The sequence below is a fragment of the Dasypus novemcinctus genome, chromosome 1 (genome assembly GCF_030445035.2).
Source record: "Dasypus novemcinctus isolate mDasNov1 chromosome 1, mDasNov1.1.hap2, whole genome shotgun sequence".
In the NCBI taxonomy this organism is placed as follows: domain Eukaryota; kingdom Metazoa; phylum Chordata; class Mammalia; order Cingulata; family Dasypodidae; genus Dasypus; species Dasypus novemcinctus.
In genome coordinates this window covers 67,239,689-67,258,693 of record NC_080673.1, presented here as the reverse complement: position 1 = coordinate 67,258,693, position 19,005 = coordinate 67,239,689, and the positions used below count along the sequence as shown (strand labels likewise).

The following is a 19,005-nucleotide window of genomic DNA, read 5'->3' as shown; positions in this document are numbered from 1 at the left end:
AAAATGTCTATAATATGGGACAGACTAAAACTTTCAACATTATTAGAAGAAAATGTAAGAGAACATCTTTATTACTTTAGGCTGAGAAAGGATTTTTTAAAGAATAAAGAGCAACCAACAGAAGTCAAAAGACTGATAGAGTTAACTATCCTAACATTTAACAAAAAAAAATTCTGTTATCAAACACACCACAACCTGGGAAAAGAATCTGAAACTCCTATTACCCTGCATGATGAATGGCCCACTGGCACTCGATATTCATTTCTGCCATTTTCCATATTCCTGCAGATATCATAATTGCTGAAAATCTAAAACCATATTTCTCAGATGTTCTTGCAGCTAGAGTTCTGAATGAGACTAAAGTTTCACCAGTATGAGGCAATGGGGAAAACATGGAAGGCAAAAGTGAGACTGAGACCATTTTTCTTACAAACTGGATAAAATAAGTATCTCTTGTAATCATATTCCATGCTCTATTTTCCAGTGTCAAGTCTTCAACTTCAGAGAAATGATTTTCTTGCGAGGGCAAAAGTGTGGTGGCAGCAACATAAATTCCTAACCTCAGAATCATAGCTTCTAAGGTGTGATCCTGAACCAATGATGTAGTAGCTTTAAATGTAAATCCCTGTTGTTTGAAATTTCTAGAATCGTTAATGTTTACTGTACTGACATTAACTGATACACCAACAAATATTCAGAATACAGATTATATAAAGTACTTTGACAATTTAAGAAATAAAAGGTAAACAAATAGAAAAATGAGGAAATGATACCAATATTTCTCAGGAAGAGAACCATATAAGTATAAAAACATGAAAAATGGTCACCCATCTCATTATTCAGGAAAATGCAAATTAAAACCACTCTGGAAATTAAATTGGCATTATATCGCAAAATTGAATATTCACATAACCTAAGACTCAGCAATTTCATCCCCCGAAACTTTTGTATTTGTGCATGATATTGAATGAAAAAAGTAAATCCCAGAAAACTATATACAGTATGATACCATTTTTATAAAGTTTTAAAAAATGCAAAACTAAACAATTTATTGTTTGAGGATACACACCTAAAATACTTAAAAGGCAAGAGAATGATAAACACAAAAATTCAAGATAGTGTTTATTTCTGACAGAGGGAAGGAGAGGGATGAAATAGGGAGGGAAGACATAGGTATAGGCACTAGTATTGGTAATATTTTACCTCTTAAGTTGATGAGTTGACAGGTTTTCAAAAGTGTGCACATATATTTTATACTAAACTACCAATAACTGCTAATGTTTATAAGATGCTTATTTTCTTTCTCATTCTAAGCATTTATTATATATATGCTTAATAGTCAACCCTGCAAAATAGGTTCTATTAAAATCTCTAATTTAATGTTGGGATTCACTTTACAGGAAGTTTTGGATCACAGAGTGGTTCAACAATGGCGGCGGAGGAATACTGATATGGGATGTTATTGACAGGCTATATATGGTTAACAGGGAGTTATACAGGGCATATGTCCAGGGTACATGGTAATGTTTAGATATACTCATAGTGGAAACAATTAAAAACAACAGCTGGGGGGGTACTGGGTTCCTGGCCGGGGGGTCTCTGTCGTGGTCCCTGGGGGAGCAGTGGAAGTCCACCAGGTGCAACGGTAAGAACCAGGAAGGAATGAGGGCCCAACAGTGGGCTCCTGATACTAATGGCTATGCTTGTGAGCCTATACACCTGCAATAAGAACAAGGCCTAGAGTAGCATTGTGCCTGGGAGTTTCCTCCTGACAGCCTTCATGTTACTCAAATGTGGCCACTCTCAAAGCCAAACTCAGCATGTAGATGCAGTGCATTCCCCCCAGCGTGGGACATGACACCCAGGGATGAGCCTCCCTGGCACCGAGGGATCACTACCACATACCAGCTGAAGATGCAACTAGAAAATGACCTTGAATTAAAGGTTCAATGCGGATCAGCAGAATATCCCTGTCTACATATAATAACATGACTTCAAAATGCTGTTTGACCTAATGTAAGGGGGAAATGGAAAGGAGAAATGAGTTTATAAGGCTACGAGTCTCTAAAAAAAGAGTCTGGAGGTTGTCAGAAGGAATGCCCTTATGCACGACTGAGCAGAGTCTAAGAGACAGATAAAGTAGATACAACCCCAGGTATTGGTTCTTTTGAGGGCTAAAGAGACCCACGGGTTCTATGGTCATGGCAGATGGGGTTCACTGCCATGTCAGATGGCCCTTCTTTGGAGCTGGTGTTTCTGCGTGATGGAACTGGACTCAGATGGGATCTCTTTTCACAAGACTTGCATGCTACTTTACTGGAATTGTAGTTGGTGCTGGGGTTTAAGATATATTTAGGGGATTTGAATCTCTGGACTGACAATATGATACCCAGGCCCAGAGCCTGGAGTTGTCCTGGGTGGTGCTTCATGGTCAATTACGGGACATTGTAGATCCCCCCAAGGCCCACTGGATGGAACGTGGGAGAGTGTGGGCTATGATGTGGACCATTGACTATGGGGTGCAGTGATGCTCAGAGATGTACTTACCAGGTGCAATGGATATGTCATGATGATGGGAGAGAGTGTTGCTGTGGGGGGAGTGGGGAGTGGGGGCGGTGGGGTTGAATGGGACCTCATTTTTTTTAATGTAATATTTTTAAAAAATAATAAAATATAAAAAAAAAAATCTCTAATTTATAGATGAGGAAGCTAAAGAGGTTAAGTAACTTGTCCAAGGAACATAATATGTAAAGGAGTCAGGAATCAAAGAGGAAGTCAGGTCCTAGAACCCACACTCTTTGAACGTATCAAATAACAAAAACAAAAAATAAAAGATACCTACAGTAACAATAAAAAAAAGAACTAAGAGCTAAATAATCTACCTTTCATTTTCTTTGACGACACTTTCAAGCTGCAGCTTCATTTCACCCATTTGTTTCTGAAAGAATACAATATGGTTGTAGAAATAAATTTTCCAATTAGATCTTGAATAAGTAGCCCATTGATATGTAACAATCAGATTCTATATTAATCTACTGATAAGAAAAACTTATTCTTTACCTCTAACAAACAATATTAAATATAGATATTTTAACAATACACAGGACATAATAAAGCATTCATTTTGAACAGAATATAAATAAAATAAAAATATTTTATACAATGCCTTGAGAAATATTTATAAATGTAATTTCTACATTTTAAGTATATTTCAGTATTTCACTATAACAAATTCCTAAAAATCCCTTTACCTTGACTAAATATCAATACACCTCAGTTTAAGTCATATAGCTATGTTTATAGTATTTCAAAAGGTAAAGCATTAATGATGGGGAAAAAAGGGGGGCCTTCTTTATGGTTATTTGTTCAGACTCTGATTTACCACCTTTATTAAATATCTAAACATAAAGTGGCTATGGGTAAACAAATTATCACTATATTCAAAACATATCCTCTAGTAGAAAAGATGGTAAATGATCACTACTAAAAGACAAAGTATAAAATGCATACTGTAAAGAGAATGAGATGAAGATATGACTAATTCTTAGAGAATCTAAAGATTGTTAGAATTTCAAGAGGAAAAGGACATGTGAAGTGGGGAGAACTAGGAGTAAAAGCAAAGAGGCAAAAAATATTAGACACCCAGGCATAATATTGTAGTTAGCTCTCTATAAAAGTGAATGGGCAGAGAGGAGGGTAGGAAGGAGACCATGTAAAATCACACTTAAAACAAAACTGCAGTCAACTCACAATATATCCATTAGTCTTGACTGTATACAATCAAGATCTAAGCAACACTTCTCACTTCAGATTTTCCCCTACTATTTACATTCTCTGGCAGAAAACCTTTCATATAGAGAATAACAGCAGTACTTTTCTTGTTTTCAAGATATACTAATTTTCTACTGGGTCAATAAGGTAAATCATAGGAACAGTTCTACTAATCATTAATATCTATGTGAGCAACTATTATTAGAAGTAGCTGTCAACATCTTTTTCCTCTCTATAAGAAGTATCAACTATTTTTTATCATCATAAACTCTTTGGCTTTATGCTATAGCTTCCTCTCAACATTAATAAAAAAAAATCACCAGGTAGTAAAGAATGACAAAATAAAAAATGAAGTTAAACACCTTAAATAGCTGATTAAAGAAATATAAATTAGATAGATTAAAAATAAAAATTTTTAAAGGTTCAATATAACTAGGTATTTCATGTTATGGAAATCAAATCACATAATATGCCATTATAGCAACTCAGAGAGCATGAATTCAGCAGAAACTAGATTCACAACTCTTAAAAATTAAAGTAAAATGCTACTTGTACATATGAGAGGTTTCTGTTGCTCTTTGTCAGAAGATTAAAAGGCATTACTAAGGTTGGCTTAAATTTAAATGACCACAAGCTAAAACAAATAATATGCAGTAAAGACTAGAAAAGATTTAATTAACCTATAATAAAAACAGAAACTTCAGTTTAAGGAGAGGCTTCATTTTGAAATTTAGGTCTATAGGATAACTATAAGTTTTTATATTAGATGAATAAGCATGGAGATGAAAGTATAAATCATTAAGCATTCTGTGTTCTTTTTATAAGTTACTCATCGATGTACTAATTTATAAGGAAGTATGTTAAACTAGATGTAATCATTGTGTTCCCAAAAGCTCTGACAATTATTCATTCATCAAATATTCAAGGGCCTACTATACGCTAGACTTCAAAGCATATCCTAGGATCTCTTCCTGTCCATGCATGAAGAGAAAAGTAAAAAATAAATAAAGTTCTCAGTGTCTGCATGTCCTCAGCTCCATTGTGAGGAAATCAGCCTCAAGAGATTTCTCTTTTTTAACATAAAATTACTATACTACATCCATTTGCATTAAATTAAGTCAATGCTGTTACATTAAATTAAGTCAATGCTACAAATGAATTGGTCCAGGGATTGCTATCTGAGCCAAATACAATCATGACTATATTTAAGCTCTATGGAAAAGAGGTCATCGCCTCCTGGTGGACATAGTTTGAGATATATAACTTCTATTTAAGAAATGCTTCTTTTGTATGGTCATGCCAATATCAGAAAGGTGAAGATTTGGGGAAATATAAAAGAGAAACACATCAAGATACTAGGTAAAAATGGAGCTCACTGAACTCAGGTTGAGGCCAAAAAATGCTGTTTATTATTCTAGTTTTCAATGAGTCTGCTATACATCTTTGGTCTTATAAACTCTGGACCCAGATTGATAATCAGTCTATACAGACAGCTATCTCCATATCTTCACTTCCTTAAAATAAACTCCCATTACTATTTTAGAAAAAAAGCTGAGACAGTTTAAACCTATATTAGAAATGGATTGATAGCATCTAAAATTTGATAGACATAATATTTAAAAATTGGGCAAAAATCCAGTCTGTAAATATTGGTAAATGTAAGTAAAATGAGGGTAAAGAGAAAGATCTAAAAGGATGTGAGATGATTTTGGGTCTTCCAAGGAGGAGGGGAGAAGAAAAAGAAGGAAGCAAATGATGAGATTAGGAGATGCTTCTAAGGATTGCCATTTAGGAAGATCAGAATAAGGTCAAAGGGTGTAGTTGTGCAGTAGATGGGCATGACAGTGGTGCAGTGATGTTACTGAGTTGGCAGTGCTGGCCTTGTGAGGGATAAGGTGAGGGTGCTATACTGTCCAGGGAACTGGGGGGAGGGCTGGGGGAGGGCTGGGGGAGGGAACAGATGAACTCTGGGGATTTGTAGGTATGTAGCTGAAACTACAATGTTTTTTTTAATTTTTTACTTTTATTTTCTTAAAGTTAATAGATCACAAGGAACATTACATTGAAAAACAAAAAACACAAAAAACATAAGAGGTTCCCATATAATCCACTCCCCACCCTCCACCTCATCATTTTTGAAAAATTGTATTCTTTTGAAGATATATACACCACACTCCTCCCACACCAACAACCTCCCCCATCATTGCAGCACACTCATCACATTCAGTGAACACATTTTGGGGCACTGGTGCACTTCATAGATAATAGTTTACCCTGTAGTTCACAGTGTCCCCCAGTACATTCAGTGGGTTATGGCAGGATATATAAAGTCCAGCATCTGACCCTGCAATATCATTCAGGACAACTCAAAATCCCAAAAATGACCCCACATCACATCTCTTCTTCCCTCTCCCTTTCCTCAGCAACTACTGTGGCCACTTTCTTCACCTTGAGGCTAAAATTTCTTCTATTACTAGTCACAATAGTTTTATAGTAGAGTATCAGTTCATATTTTATTCCTCCATTCTGTGGACCCTGGGATGGTGATGTCCTCTCCACCTCTAGATCAAGAGGGGGCTTAGATTCTACATGGATGATGGATGCAATTTTTCTGCTTGCAGTTGTAGGCACTCTTGTGAAACTACAATGTTAGGAATGTTTTTATTGGCTAATATGGCAGAGGAGGATTACCAGTTTAGAATGTTGGATGTGGGGAGCATGTAGGACAGGGTGCACCTGGGGCAGGCTTCTAGGGAGTACGTGACTGTTCATCCTATCACAGAGCATTGTATCAGTGGGTAGAGACCACACAGTGAATGGGAAGGTATTGGACTCTCATCCTGGGGAGTCCTGCTATGTTCTCAAATAGAGTGAACATATGCTCTCTTGAGAGCATAGGCACTACCTAATAGGGGAGGATAAGCCAGTACGTCAATCCCTCAATGTTGTTGCAAGGAACTATGAATCTTGTTCCTCGTGGAGTGAAGCTTGGTGGTTGCTGTGGGTCCTGAGAGGAGAGGGAGGGAAGAATAGAATAGATGGAATATAGGGCATTTGGGGGGCACTGAAATTGTTCCGCATGATCTCGCAATGATGGATAAAGGCCATGTTAAATTTTGTCAAAATTTATAAAAGTGTATGTACCAAATTGAATATTTGTATATCAATTGTAACAAATATACCATCCACATGTAAAATGTTATTAATAGGGAAAAGAGGAAAAAGGGGAGGATGTTGGGTATATGGGAATCCCGTGTATTCTGTACGTGACTTTTCTGTAACCTGAAGTTTCTTTGAAGGGTTATGGATAGGGAGTGGGGTATATGGCAATCCCTTACATTTTTTATGTAATATTTATGTAATCTATGTATCTTTTTTAAAAAAGAGAAAAAAAGAAAAAATACTGGACTAAAAGACAAAACCAAAGATAATCCTTAAACACACACCCATACTTACAGAAAATCTAGAGTTGATTAGTCAAAACTAAATATTTTCTCTTTATCAAATTTTTAAAAGAAAAGGAGTCTTTTTTACGTCTCTTATAATATTATATAAAGCTTCATTGTAATGATTTCATACCTGATAATATTTCAGCTGTCCATTTAGCTCTTCCAGATGCTTATCATACTCAGTAATAAGAGGAGTTAAAAAGCTAAAGAAAAAATACAGAATTAAAAATAATGGAATATTCTGTTTTTCCTAGTTTAATAAATGTGCATATGAAACAAATTATAAATTAAAAATTTTATGTTAAATTTACCCATAGAAATTAATCTGCCTTTTAGCTCAACCTTAGCACAATTAATATTTTGGGCTGTATAATTCTTTGTTTTGGGTGACTGGCCTGTTCACTGGAATATATTTTGCAGCATCCCTGGCCTCTATCCACTAGATGCCAGTACACCCCAAACATGTGCAGTGTTGTGACAAGCAAAAATGTTCCCAGGCTTGCCCCTACATGAGAGCTACCACAATAGACTCTATAATATTACTTTTATATTATTAATTCAATGACAGATCATTTAAACTTAGTTAGAACAACAAAAAACAAATTCCTAACACAAAAGGAATTATTTTAACAATACTTAAATATATTAATAAAAATTATTTTTCTGGTAACCCAGTCTTACCTTTGGTCAACTACTGAGTTTCCTAACGTGGCATTTCCATCTCCTTTCTATAAAAGAAAATATTGCATGTTAAAATGTTTTTTCACATCATTCTAGCAAAAATTGACAGTGGACAGTGAATCCTGTGATAGAAGATGGACTGTGGTTAACAGAACAAATATGAGAACGTTCTCTCATGAACTATAATAAATATATAAGAGTAATACAGGGTGTTGATAGGGTGGACTGGGGGAAAAATACTACGAATGTAAGATATGGGTTATAGTTAATAGTAATATTTTGACAATGCTCTTTCATAGTTTTTAAGAAAAGTTTCAAAACAATTCAAGGTGTTGGTGGTGGCGTGTTGTATGAGAACCCTGTATAATGATATGCATATTTGTTTTGTAAGTTCACAACTTTACTATACACCTATTATTTATGTATGCTATGAATAATGATATACTTCAATAAAGTTTTTAAAAATGAAACATAATTTAAATTTTTATAAACAGAAAAATTATTAATATAATTTAAAGAGAGATAATTCTATTAACTGATGCTGAAAACGCATTTGGCAAATTTTAACACTCATACATAAGTTAAATAACTAGAAATAGGAATAACTTTTCTTAAATGTAATGAAGAGTATCTACCAGAAACGTGTACCAGTTACCATTATTTATGGCAAAATATCAAAAGTTCTGCATTAAATTCAGTAATAATACAAAGCTACTCACTATCACCACTAAAACTGAACATTGTACTAGAGATTCTAATCAATGCAGTATGTTGGAGAAGAGGTCCTAAATTTAAAGGCTGAAAAGGAAGATCTAGTATTATTATTATTTACAGACAATTAGAATATTTACCTAGAAACCCACATACAAACAACCAAGTATGAGGACCAATAAGAGAGTACATTAAATCATCAGGTAGGATATTAAAAACAAACAAAAAACCAGATTTCTCAAACACCAGTAATAATTAGAAAATACAATAGCTAAAAATATCCAACTAGCTATGATAATGAAAGATAGTACCTGCCTGGGGAAAAAAAAGGTCAAAGAGCTTTAACTTGTGAAATAGTCAATATTATGTGTTAATTCTTGAAAATTCGTTGCAACTTCAATGCAATTCCCAAAATGAAAAATTTCCAATAGGTAAATTCAAGAAACGTGATCCTAAACATATCTTAAACTTTCTATGCATAAGTAAATGGACAACCCTCTCAATTTGAGGTAGAGTGCCATCACCATCCCAGAATCCTCAAGATTGGGGAATAAAATATGGACTAGAGTGGACTTACTGATATTCTACTATCGACTTATTGAGATTCTAGCAATGGAAGAAATTATATCATTGATGTGGAAAAAGTGGCCACTGGAGTTGCTGAAGGCAGGGAGAGGGAAAAACAGATGTAATATGGGGGCATTTTTGGGACTTGGAATTGTCCTGAATGACATCGCAAAGACAGATAAAGGACATTAGATATCCTGACATAACCTACAGAATGGAGTGGGAGAGAGTGTAAACTACAGTGTAGATGCTGTGTGGAAATGCTCCAAAATGTGTTAATCAATTGCAATGAATGTACCACACTAATGAAAGAAGTTGTTAATGTGGGAAAAGTGAGAGATATGGGGAGTGGGGCATATGGTAATCCCCTGTACTTTTTTATGTAACATTTTATGTAATCTATGTATCTTTTAAAAATAAGTAAAAAATACATTTAAAAAAAGAGTAAATGGGTAAGAATAGAGAAGATAATCTGGCAAAAAAGAAAAAAGAGTAAAGCACCTGCCTTGCCATATATCAAAACACTATAGGGAAGTGGATATGGCTCAACAGATAGAGCTTCCACCAGCCATATAGGAGGTCCAGGGTTTGAAACCCAGGGCCTCCTGGCCTACATGGAGTGCTGCCACGTGCAAGAAGTGCCACCCCACATAGGGATGCACCCCCGCACAAGGAGTGCCTCCCACGCAGGAATGCAGCCCGCCCAGGAGAGGTGCTGCCCACATAGAAAGCTGATGCAGCAAGATGATGAAACAAAAAGAGACACAGAGAAGAGACAATATGAGATGCAACAAACTAGGGAACTGAGGTAATGCAAGAGAATGATCACCTCTCTCCCACTCCAGGATATCCCAGGATGGGTTTCCAGAGCCACCTAATGAGAATACAACAGACACAGAAGAATGCACAGCAAATGGACACAGAGAGCAGAGAACAGGGTGGGGGAATGGTGAAGAAATAAAAACAACAACAAAAAAAACCACAAGTGTAATGCTAGAATAATTAACATAGTATAGTATGGACACAGTACCAACAGAACAGTAGAGAAAGTCCAAAAGTAGATTCAAGTTTTTATGGGTATGTGGTATATAAAAGAAGATAATAATTGAATGGGCAAAGTTCTCTTATTCAGCAAATAGTGTGGGTAACAGAAATAAAAACAGATCCTAGTACATAATATATGAAAATATAAATCACAGATAGATTAAAAAATCCAAGATCCAAATGTTTCAAAAAACTTTAAAAATTATTGGAATAAAATATATTATTAATCTTGGCATAGTAAAAGCTCTTTTTTTTAAACATTTGTATCTCTTTTTTTATTACAAATGTTATAAATTTATAGAAAAAATGATGCAAAGAATACAGAGTTCCCCTATACCATCCTATTATTAACACCTTGCATTAGTGTGCTATAATTTTTATAGCTTGTGGTAGTTTGAAATTATTTCATGAATCCTAAAAAGAGAAAGATTATGTTTGTGGGCTGGTTCACTCCTGTGGGTGTAAGATCTTTTATTAATTGAACTACCTCAGTGAGGCATGACTGAGGTTGAGCCTCTGCCCTATTTCTGGGTCCAGTAAGAATGGAGTCACACCAGAAAAGTGATTTCTACCATTTTTGATCCTGCCATGTAACAGAAAAGGTCAAGAAGATGAGGCCCGGGGGAAAGATGAGGTATTTCCCTGATAGCTTGCAGCTGAAATTGGGAAGAAAGTGTTGGCTGTATTCCTGATAGAAAAGGCTCTGTAAGAGACAAGCCCTATGCCTGGTTGACCTCAGCTGAGTTCCAGGAGATGGTACAGCTCAGAGGGGAAGGCACAGACCATGCAGAGATCATCTGCCATCTTGCTTCAAAACTTGGCAGCTGACTTGGGTGAGAAAACACCTCTTATGGTGCCTTGAGTTGGACTTTTCACGGCCTTAGAACTGTAAGCTTTTACCCAAATAAATAACCTTTATAAAAGTCAACCCATTTCTGGTACTTTGCATCAGCAGCCCTTTGGCAAACTAACACATAACTGATGAATGAAAATATTTTTATAATTGTACTATTAACTATAGTCCATGGGTTTACATGAGGGTTCATAGTGCTGTACAGTCCTGTTTTTGTTCTTAATTTTTATTATTTTTAACATATATACAACCTAAAATTTCAACTTTTAACAACATTCAATTATATAATTCAATGCTGTTTATGATCACAATATGTTGTGATATCATCATTACCATATATTATCAAAACATTTCCATTAACCCAAATACAAACTCTGTATAATTACACAGAGCATTACCTCCCCATTTTCTACCCTCACACCAACCCACTGTAACCTATATTATAGTTTTGACTCTATGAGTCTGCTTATTCTAATTATTTCACATTAGTGAGATCATACGTCATTTTTTTTTAATTAGAGAAGTTGTGAGTTTACGAAACAATCATGCATAATATATGGGAATCCCATATACCACCCCACTCCACCACCAACACCTTGAATTGTGGTGGAACATTTATTACAATTAATAAAAGAAGATCAAAATATTACTAAATTATAGTCAATACCTTACATTAGGTATATTTTGCCATAAACCATCAGTTTTCACCATATTCTTCCAACTTTTTAACAGCAGACAGTCTAATAGGTGTAAAATGATATCTCATTGTAGTTTTGATTTGCACTTCCCTAATCACTAGTGATGTTGAACATTTTTTTCATGTGTTTCTTTGCCATTTGTATTTCTTCTTTGGACAGCTGTCATTTCAAGTCCTTTGCCCATTTTTTAATCAGGTAATTTGTCTTTTTATTGTTGAGTTGCATGCCATAAACCACCTTATTATTACCACACTGGGTTTTAGTTTGCCAAAGTGCTGCTGATACAAAGTATTGTTGAATTGTATGGTCTCTTTGTATATCATGGCTATTAAACGCTGATCAGATAAGTGATTACCAAGTACTTTCTCCCATTGAGCCTTTTCACCCATTTGACAAAGTCCTTTGAAGTGCAAAAGTGTTGAATTTTGAGGAGGTCCCATTTATCTATTTTTTCTTTTGTTGCTCATGCTTTCAGTGTAAGGTTTAAGAAACTACCACTTACCACAAGATTTTGAAGAGGTTTTCCTTCATTTTCTTATAGGAGTTTTATAGTTGTTGCTTTTATATAATATTTAGGTCCTTGATCCATTTTGAGTTAATTTTGCATAAGGTGTGAGATAGGGGTCTTCTTTCTTTCTTTTGGATACAGATAGATGTCCAGTTCTCCCAGCACAATTAGTTGAATAGACTGTTCTGGCCCAATAGGGAGGGCTTGACTACCTCATCAATCACTTGACTGTAGATGTGAGTGTCTATTTCTGAGTTCCCAATTGGGTTCCACTGGTCAATGTGTCTGTCTTTATGCCCATACCACGCTGTTTTTTACCACTGTAGCTAAGTAATATGCTTTATGGTCCAGAAGTGAGAGTTCTCCAACTTCTTTCTTCTTTTTTAATATCTTTTTGGCTATTTGGGGCTCCTTCCCCTTCCAAATAAATTTTAAAATTGGCTTTTGCACTTCTGCAAAAAAGGCTGTTAGTATTTTTATTGGGATTGCATTGAATATGTAAATTCACCATATTCTTAACACCTTGTAATAGTGATGTACATTTGTTCTAGTTGATAGAAGAATAGTCTTATATTTGTACTACAATCCTCATCCACCATGAACTGAACTATGGTATATGGTCCCAAGATTATCCTCTAGCTTTTTTTCAATTGACATTTTCAATTGACAAATGACATTTACATCCCTAGACTACTCCATTCAGCACAATCACATTTGTAGATCAATGGTGCTATACTCACTATAATGTGTTACCAACAATTCTATCCATTTTCAAACATTTACCATCAAGTTTATTAAAAATTCTACATACATTAAGCATCAGCTCCTCATTCTCAACCCTCATTCTATATCCTAGACACCCATACTCTAGATTTTAATTCCATGAGTTTACTCAGTATTGTATTTAGTTCATATTAGTGAGACCATATGATATTTTTCCTTTTTTAAGTCTGGCTTATTTTACTCAACATAATGTCCTGAAAGTTGGTCCATGCTGTCATATGCATTCCAATTATATTTCTTCCTACAGTTGAATAATATTCCTTGTATTTATATACCAAATTTTGTTTATCCATTCATCAGTACACTTAGGTTGGTTCCATCTTTTGGCAATTGTGAATAATGCTGCTATGAACATCAGTGTACAAATGTCAGTTCACACTGTTTTTAGTTTTCTGAATATATTACTGGTGCAGGAATGCCAGATCATATGTTAGCTTATCTTCCACAGAGATAGCATGGTTCTATTACACATTCCACCAAGAGTGATGGAATGTTTGTATTCCTCCACTTACTCTCCACATACTTCCTTGCTTTAAAATCAGGAAATCAAAGTCCTCCACTTTGCTCTTTTTACAGATATTTTTGGCTATTTAGGGCCCCTTAATCTTTCAAATAAATTTGATAATTGACTTTTATATTTCTGGGAAAAAAAGTCCATTGGAATTTTTAATGGGATTGCATTGAATTTTTAAAGCAATATGTGCTTTATTGTGTAGAACTGACATCTTAACAATACTTAGTCTTTCAATCAAGAAACACGGAATGTCCTTCAATTTGTTTAGGTCTTCTTTGATTTCTTTTAGCAGTGCTTTGTAGTTTTCAGAATACAGGTCCTTTACATTCTTCACTAGGTTTATTTCTAAATATTTTGTTCTTTTAGTTGCTATTATAAATGGATTTTTTTTTTCTCTGACTTCCTCCTCATACCATTCATTACTAGCGTATAGAAACACTAATGATTCTGTATATTAATCTTGTATTCCACTACATTGCTGAACTCTTTTTTTTTATTTTTTTATTTTTTTAGCTCTTGTAGCTTTGTTGTAGGTTTTTCAGAACTTGCTAGACATAGGATTATACCACCTGCAAACAGCAAAAGTTTAATTTGTTCCTTTTCATGGTGGCTATTATTTTTCTTGCCTAATTTCTCTAGTTCAAATTTCTAGCACAATATTGAATAACAATGGTGACAGTGGGCATCTTTGTCTTGTTCCCAATCTCAGCAGTAAAGTTTTCAGTTTTTCAACATTGACTTCAATGTTTGCTCTGCGTTTTTCATAAATGCCCTATACCTTCCTGATAAAGTTTCTTTCTATTCCATTCCTATCTCTGAGTGTTCTTATCAAGAAAGGATGCTGTATTTTATCAAGTGCCTTTTCGTCATCAGTTGAGATGAAAATGTGATTTTTCTTCTTCAATTTATTAATGTGGTGTATTACACAGATTGGTTATTCTTTGTTGACCCACACCGTTGCATACCTGGGATAAACCCACTTGATCATGGTGTATACTTATTTTAATGTGCTGTTAGATTTGATTAGCAAGTATTTTGCTGAGGAATTTTGCATCTACACTCATTAGAGAGAAAGGTCTGTAATTTTCATTTTTCATAGTATCTTTTTTTTTTACACTTTTAGAATTAAAGTTAATAGCTCACAAAAAATGTTACATTAAAAACATAAAAACCATAAGAGGTTCCCATATATCCCACTCCCCACCCCTCACCCCACCATTTTTGTAAATTATATATTTTTGAAGATATATACATCCCCAAAAAATGTTACATTAAAAAATGTAAGAGATTCCCAAATGTCCCCAACCCCACACCCCACTCCTCCCACACCAACAACCTCCTCCATCACTGTGGAACACTCATCACACTTGGTGAACACATTTTAGAGCACTACACACCACAAAGATAATAGCTTACGCTGTAGTTCACACCTTCTCCCAGTACATTCAGTAGGTTATGGCAGGATATATAAAGTCCAGCATCTGACCCTGTAATATCACTTAAGACAACTCAAAGTCCCAAAAATGCCCCCACATCGCATCTCTTCTTCCCTCTCCCTGCCCTCAGCAACTACTGTGATTACTTTCTTCACCTCAGTGCTACAATTTCTTCTATCACTAGTCACAATAGTTTTATAGTAGAGTATCAGTAAGTCCACTCTAGTCCATATTTTATTCTTTCATTCTGTGGACCCTGGGATGGTGATGTCCACTCCACCTCTAGATCAAGTGGGGGCTTAGATTCCACATGGATGATGATTGCAATTCCTCTGCTTGCAGTTGTCAGCACTCTTGATTACCTGGTGTGGTGGTTGACCATCTTCACCTCCCTGTTAGCTGACCTGGGTAAGTCCAATGAACCAGAGAGTAGGAGTTTCAACTCTGCTGAGGCTCAGGGCCCAGCTGGCACATGGGCAGTCCAGAGATACAAGTCCCCTGAGTACGTACCATCCCTAGCACCAACCACAGGTTCAGTAAAAGTGACAGAAGAGGCATGTGTAGGAAGGTCACATCTGAGTCTAGCTCCATCACACTCAGGAGCACAAATTCCAAAGTAGGGCCGTCTAACATGGCACAGATGGTATTAGGGTGATGTTAGCTTAACAGAATGAGTTTCGTAGGATTCCCTAATGTTCAGTTTTTTAGAAGCATTTGAGCAAGACTGGTATGAGATCTTCTTTGAATACTTGATAGAATTCACTTTTGAAGTCACCTCATCCTAGGTTTTTTATTTTGGGAAGGTTTTTATGACTGTTTCAATCTCTTCACTTGTGATTGGTCTATTGAGGTCTATTTCTTCTTGCATCAGAGTGTGTTGTTCATTTATTTCTAGCAATTTTTCCTTATCACCTATGTTGTCAAATTTGTTGGTACATAGGTATTCATAATATCTTCTTGTGACTTTTATTTCTGCAGGGTCACTAGAAACGTCCTCCGACTCTCATTTTTTATTTTATTTATTTGCATCTTTTCTCTTTTTGTCTCTTTAGCTAAGAGTTTGTCAATTTTCTTGATCTTTTTAAAGAACCAACTTTTGGTTTTGTTGATTCTATTTTTTTTCTCAAGTTCATTTATTTCTGCTCCAATCTTTGTTAATTCTTACCTTCTGCATCCTTTGGGATCAGTTTTCTGTTCTATTTCTAGTTTCTCCAGTTGTATCATTAGGTCTTTGATCTTAGTTCTTTCTTCCTTTTTGATGTAGGCATTTAGAGCTATACTTTTCACTCTCAGCACTGCCTTTGCTATATCCCATACATTTTGATATGTTGTATTCTTGTTTTCATTCATCTTGATATATTTACTGATTTATCTTGCCATTTCTTCTTTGACCCACTGGTTGCTTAATAATGTGTTATTTAACATTCACACATTTGTGAATATTTTTCAGTTCTCTGCCTCATATTGATTTCCAGCCATGTTCCATTATTACCACAGAAAGTGCTTTGTATAATTTTAACCTTTTAAATTTTATTAAGACCCATTTTGTGACCTAAACAGGTCTAGGTTATGCAATATATCCTAGAGAATGATCCATGAGCATGAGAGGGATGTGTATCCTGCTGTTTTGGGGTGCATTGTTCTGTACATGTTTGTTAGGTTTTGTTCTCTATTTCCTTACTGCAGCAGTTTGAGATGATTTGTGAATCCCAAAAAGAGAAAGATTATGTTTGTAAAGCAATCTATTCCTCTGGGTATATTACCCTTGGATTGTATTAATTTAAAAGGATTTAAGTTTACTTGATAAAATCAATGTAGGGCTTCTGATTGGGCTATGTCAGTAAGGAGTGATTCAGGTTAAGTCCCCATCTCCTTGGTGGGCCTATATAAACAGACACTCATTCATAAAGACACACAAGAAGAGAGACAGCTCTGTCTTGATCATGGGGCCCTGGTGAGAGATACCCCATTTGTCAGACAGCTTACAGCTGACCTTGGGAAGACAACCAAGACTGATACAGGAAGCCCTGAAAGAAAAGTCCTAACCACGAGAGAAAGAGGACTGGAAGCCTGAAGGGAAAGGAGAAACTAGGCAGAGATTAGTGACCATCTTGCTTCAACATGTGGCAACTGACATTGGTGAGAAAGCAACCTTGAGTTGGACTCTTTTGGACCTTGTAACTATGAGCTTTTATCCCAAATAAATACCCTTTATAAAAGTCAACAGATTTCTGGTACTAATACTAAGACGAATACATGTATTAGTCTGCCAAAGGGATGCTGATACAAAGTACCAGAAATCTGCTGGTTTTTATAGAGGTATTTATTTGGGGTAGAAGCTTAAAGAGTACAACTTAAGGTACCATAAGAGGTACTTTTTTTCATCCAAAATCATTTGCCACGTTTTGAAGCAAGATGACAGGTGATGTCTGAGAGGGTTCAGTCTATCTTCTTGTTCTTAAGGCCGGTGGTACCAGAGTCTTCCAGTCTCAGCTGTAGGCTGGCATAAGGCTAGTCTCTCAGAGCTTATCAGCTGTTCTATTCTCTTCAGCTGCAAACTATAAGGCTCATCTCTCTTCCCAGGGCCTCTCTCATGTATCTGAAACTCTCTTTCGCTATGTTCTTCTTTTCTGTGTATCTACTTCCCTGTTCTTGATTGAGCATCTGGTTATCATTTTATCCTCAAATATTCCTTTTGCCCCTTTTCCTTATTTTCTCCTTCTGAGATACCCATGACTCATATGTTTGTGCATCTTGTGCTGGCATTCAGTTCTCTGAGAACCTGTTCAATTTTTTTGCATTCTTTTCTCTATCTGTTCTTCTGCATGTTCAATTTCAGAAGCCCCATCTTCTAGGTCACTGATCCATTCTTCTTCCTCTTCAAATCTACTGTTGTACGCCTCCAGAGTTATTTTTTTTTAAAGATTTTATCTTATTTTTAAAATTTATTCACCCCCTCATCTCGTTCCCCCCATTGTCTGCTCTCTGTGTCCATTCTCTGTGTGTTCTTTTGTGTATGCTTGTATTCTCATTAGGCAGCTCTGGGAACCGATCCTGGGAACTTCCAGAGTGGGAGAGAGGCAATTACTCTCTTGCGCCACCTCAACTCCCTGTTTTGTTATGTCTTCTTACTTTCTCTCCTCTGTGTCTCTTGTTGCATCATCTTGCTGCACAAGCTCTCCGCATTGGCTGGCACTCCTGGGCATGGTGGCATTCCCCAGTGGGCCAGCACTCTGCATGGGCCAGCTCACTGCGTGGGCCAGCATGCCCTCACTAGACGCCCTGGGTATTGAACGCTGTACTTCCTATATAGTAGATGGGAGCCCAACTGGTTGAGCCACATCTATTTCCCCTCCAGTGTATTTTTAATTTCATTTATTATGCCTTTCATTCCCATAAGATTTGGTGGTTTGTTTGTATGCTTTCAAATTCTTCTTTGTGCTCACCCAGTGTCTTTTTAATATCCTTAATCTCTTTAGTCATCTCATTGGATTTATTAAGGGTTGGTTCAAAATCTGTGATTAGTTGTCTCAAATTCTGTATGTCATCTGGAATTTAATTTGTTCCTTTGATTGGTCATATCTTCCTGTTTCTTAGTTTTGGCTTTTAATTTTTGCTGGTGACTTGGTATCTGATTTTCTTGATGTATTTATTCTGGGCTGAGTTTCTCTGTTTAGTCTAGGGCTTTCCTGTTTATTGGCTTTGTGCTAAACCTCATCTTTGACACTTGGCTCAACTTATTTTGGAACTTTCTAATAGCTTTTGTTTAGCAAATTAAATTTTTAAAAGCTCTTATTCATTTGATTCTTGCCCTGAATATATGGTACAGGTTTTCATTTTTTTATGTATTGGGGTAGGGGATTGCACCCAGGACCTTGTATGTGGGAAGCCGGAGCTCAACCACTAAGCCACAACATGAACTCCCCTAAGTTGGTTTTTCAATTTGTTTGCCTGTTGTTTTTGTTTTTAGGAGGCATCAGGAACCAAACC

General features: G+C 35.9%; 1 protein-coding gene across 1 annotated transcript in view; it reads right to left on the bottom strand.

The window, feature by feature from the left end:
- The window catches only part of SCLT1 (sodium channel and clathrin linker 1), a 289,648-nt gene that overhangs the window by 228,079 nt on the left and 42,564 nt on the right, over window positions 1–19,005 (bottom strand). The window contains exons 3-5 of the mRNA XM_004466256.4: window positions 7,902–7,948; window positions 7,351–7,423; window positions 2,883–2,938 (exon numbers count right to left, since the gene is read on the bottom strand). Of these exons, the coding sequence (XP_004466313.1) occupies window positions 2,883–2,938; window positions 7,351–7,423; window positions 7,902–7,948 (176 nt within the window). The remainder of the gene's footprint in view (window positions 1–2,882; window positions 2,939–7,350; window positions 7,424–7,901; window positions 7,949–19,005) is intronic.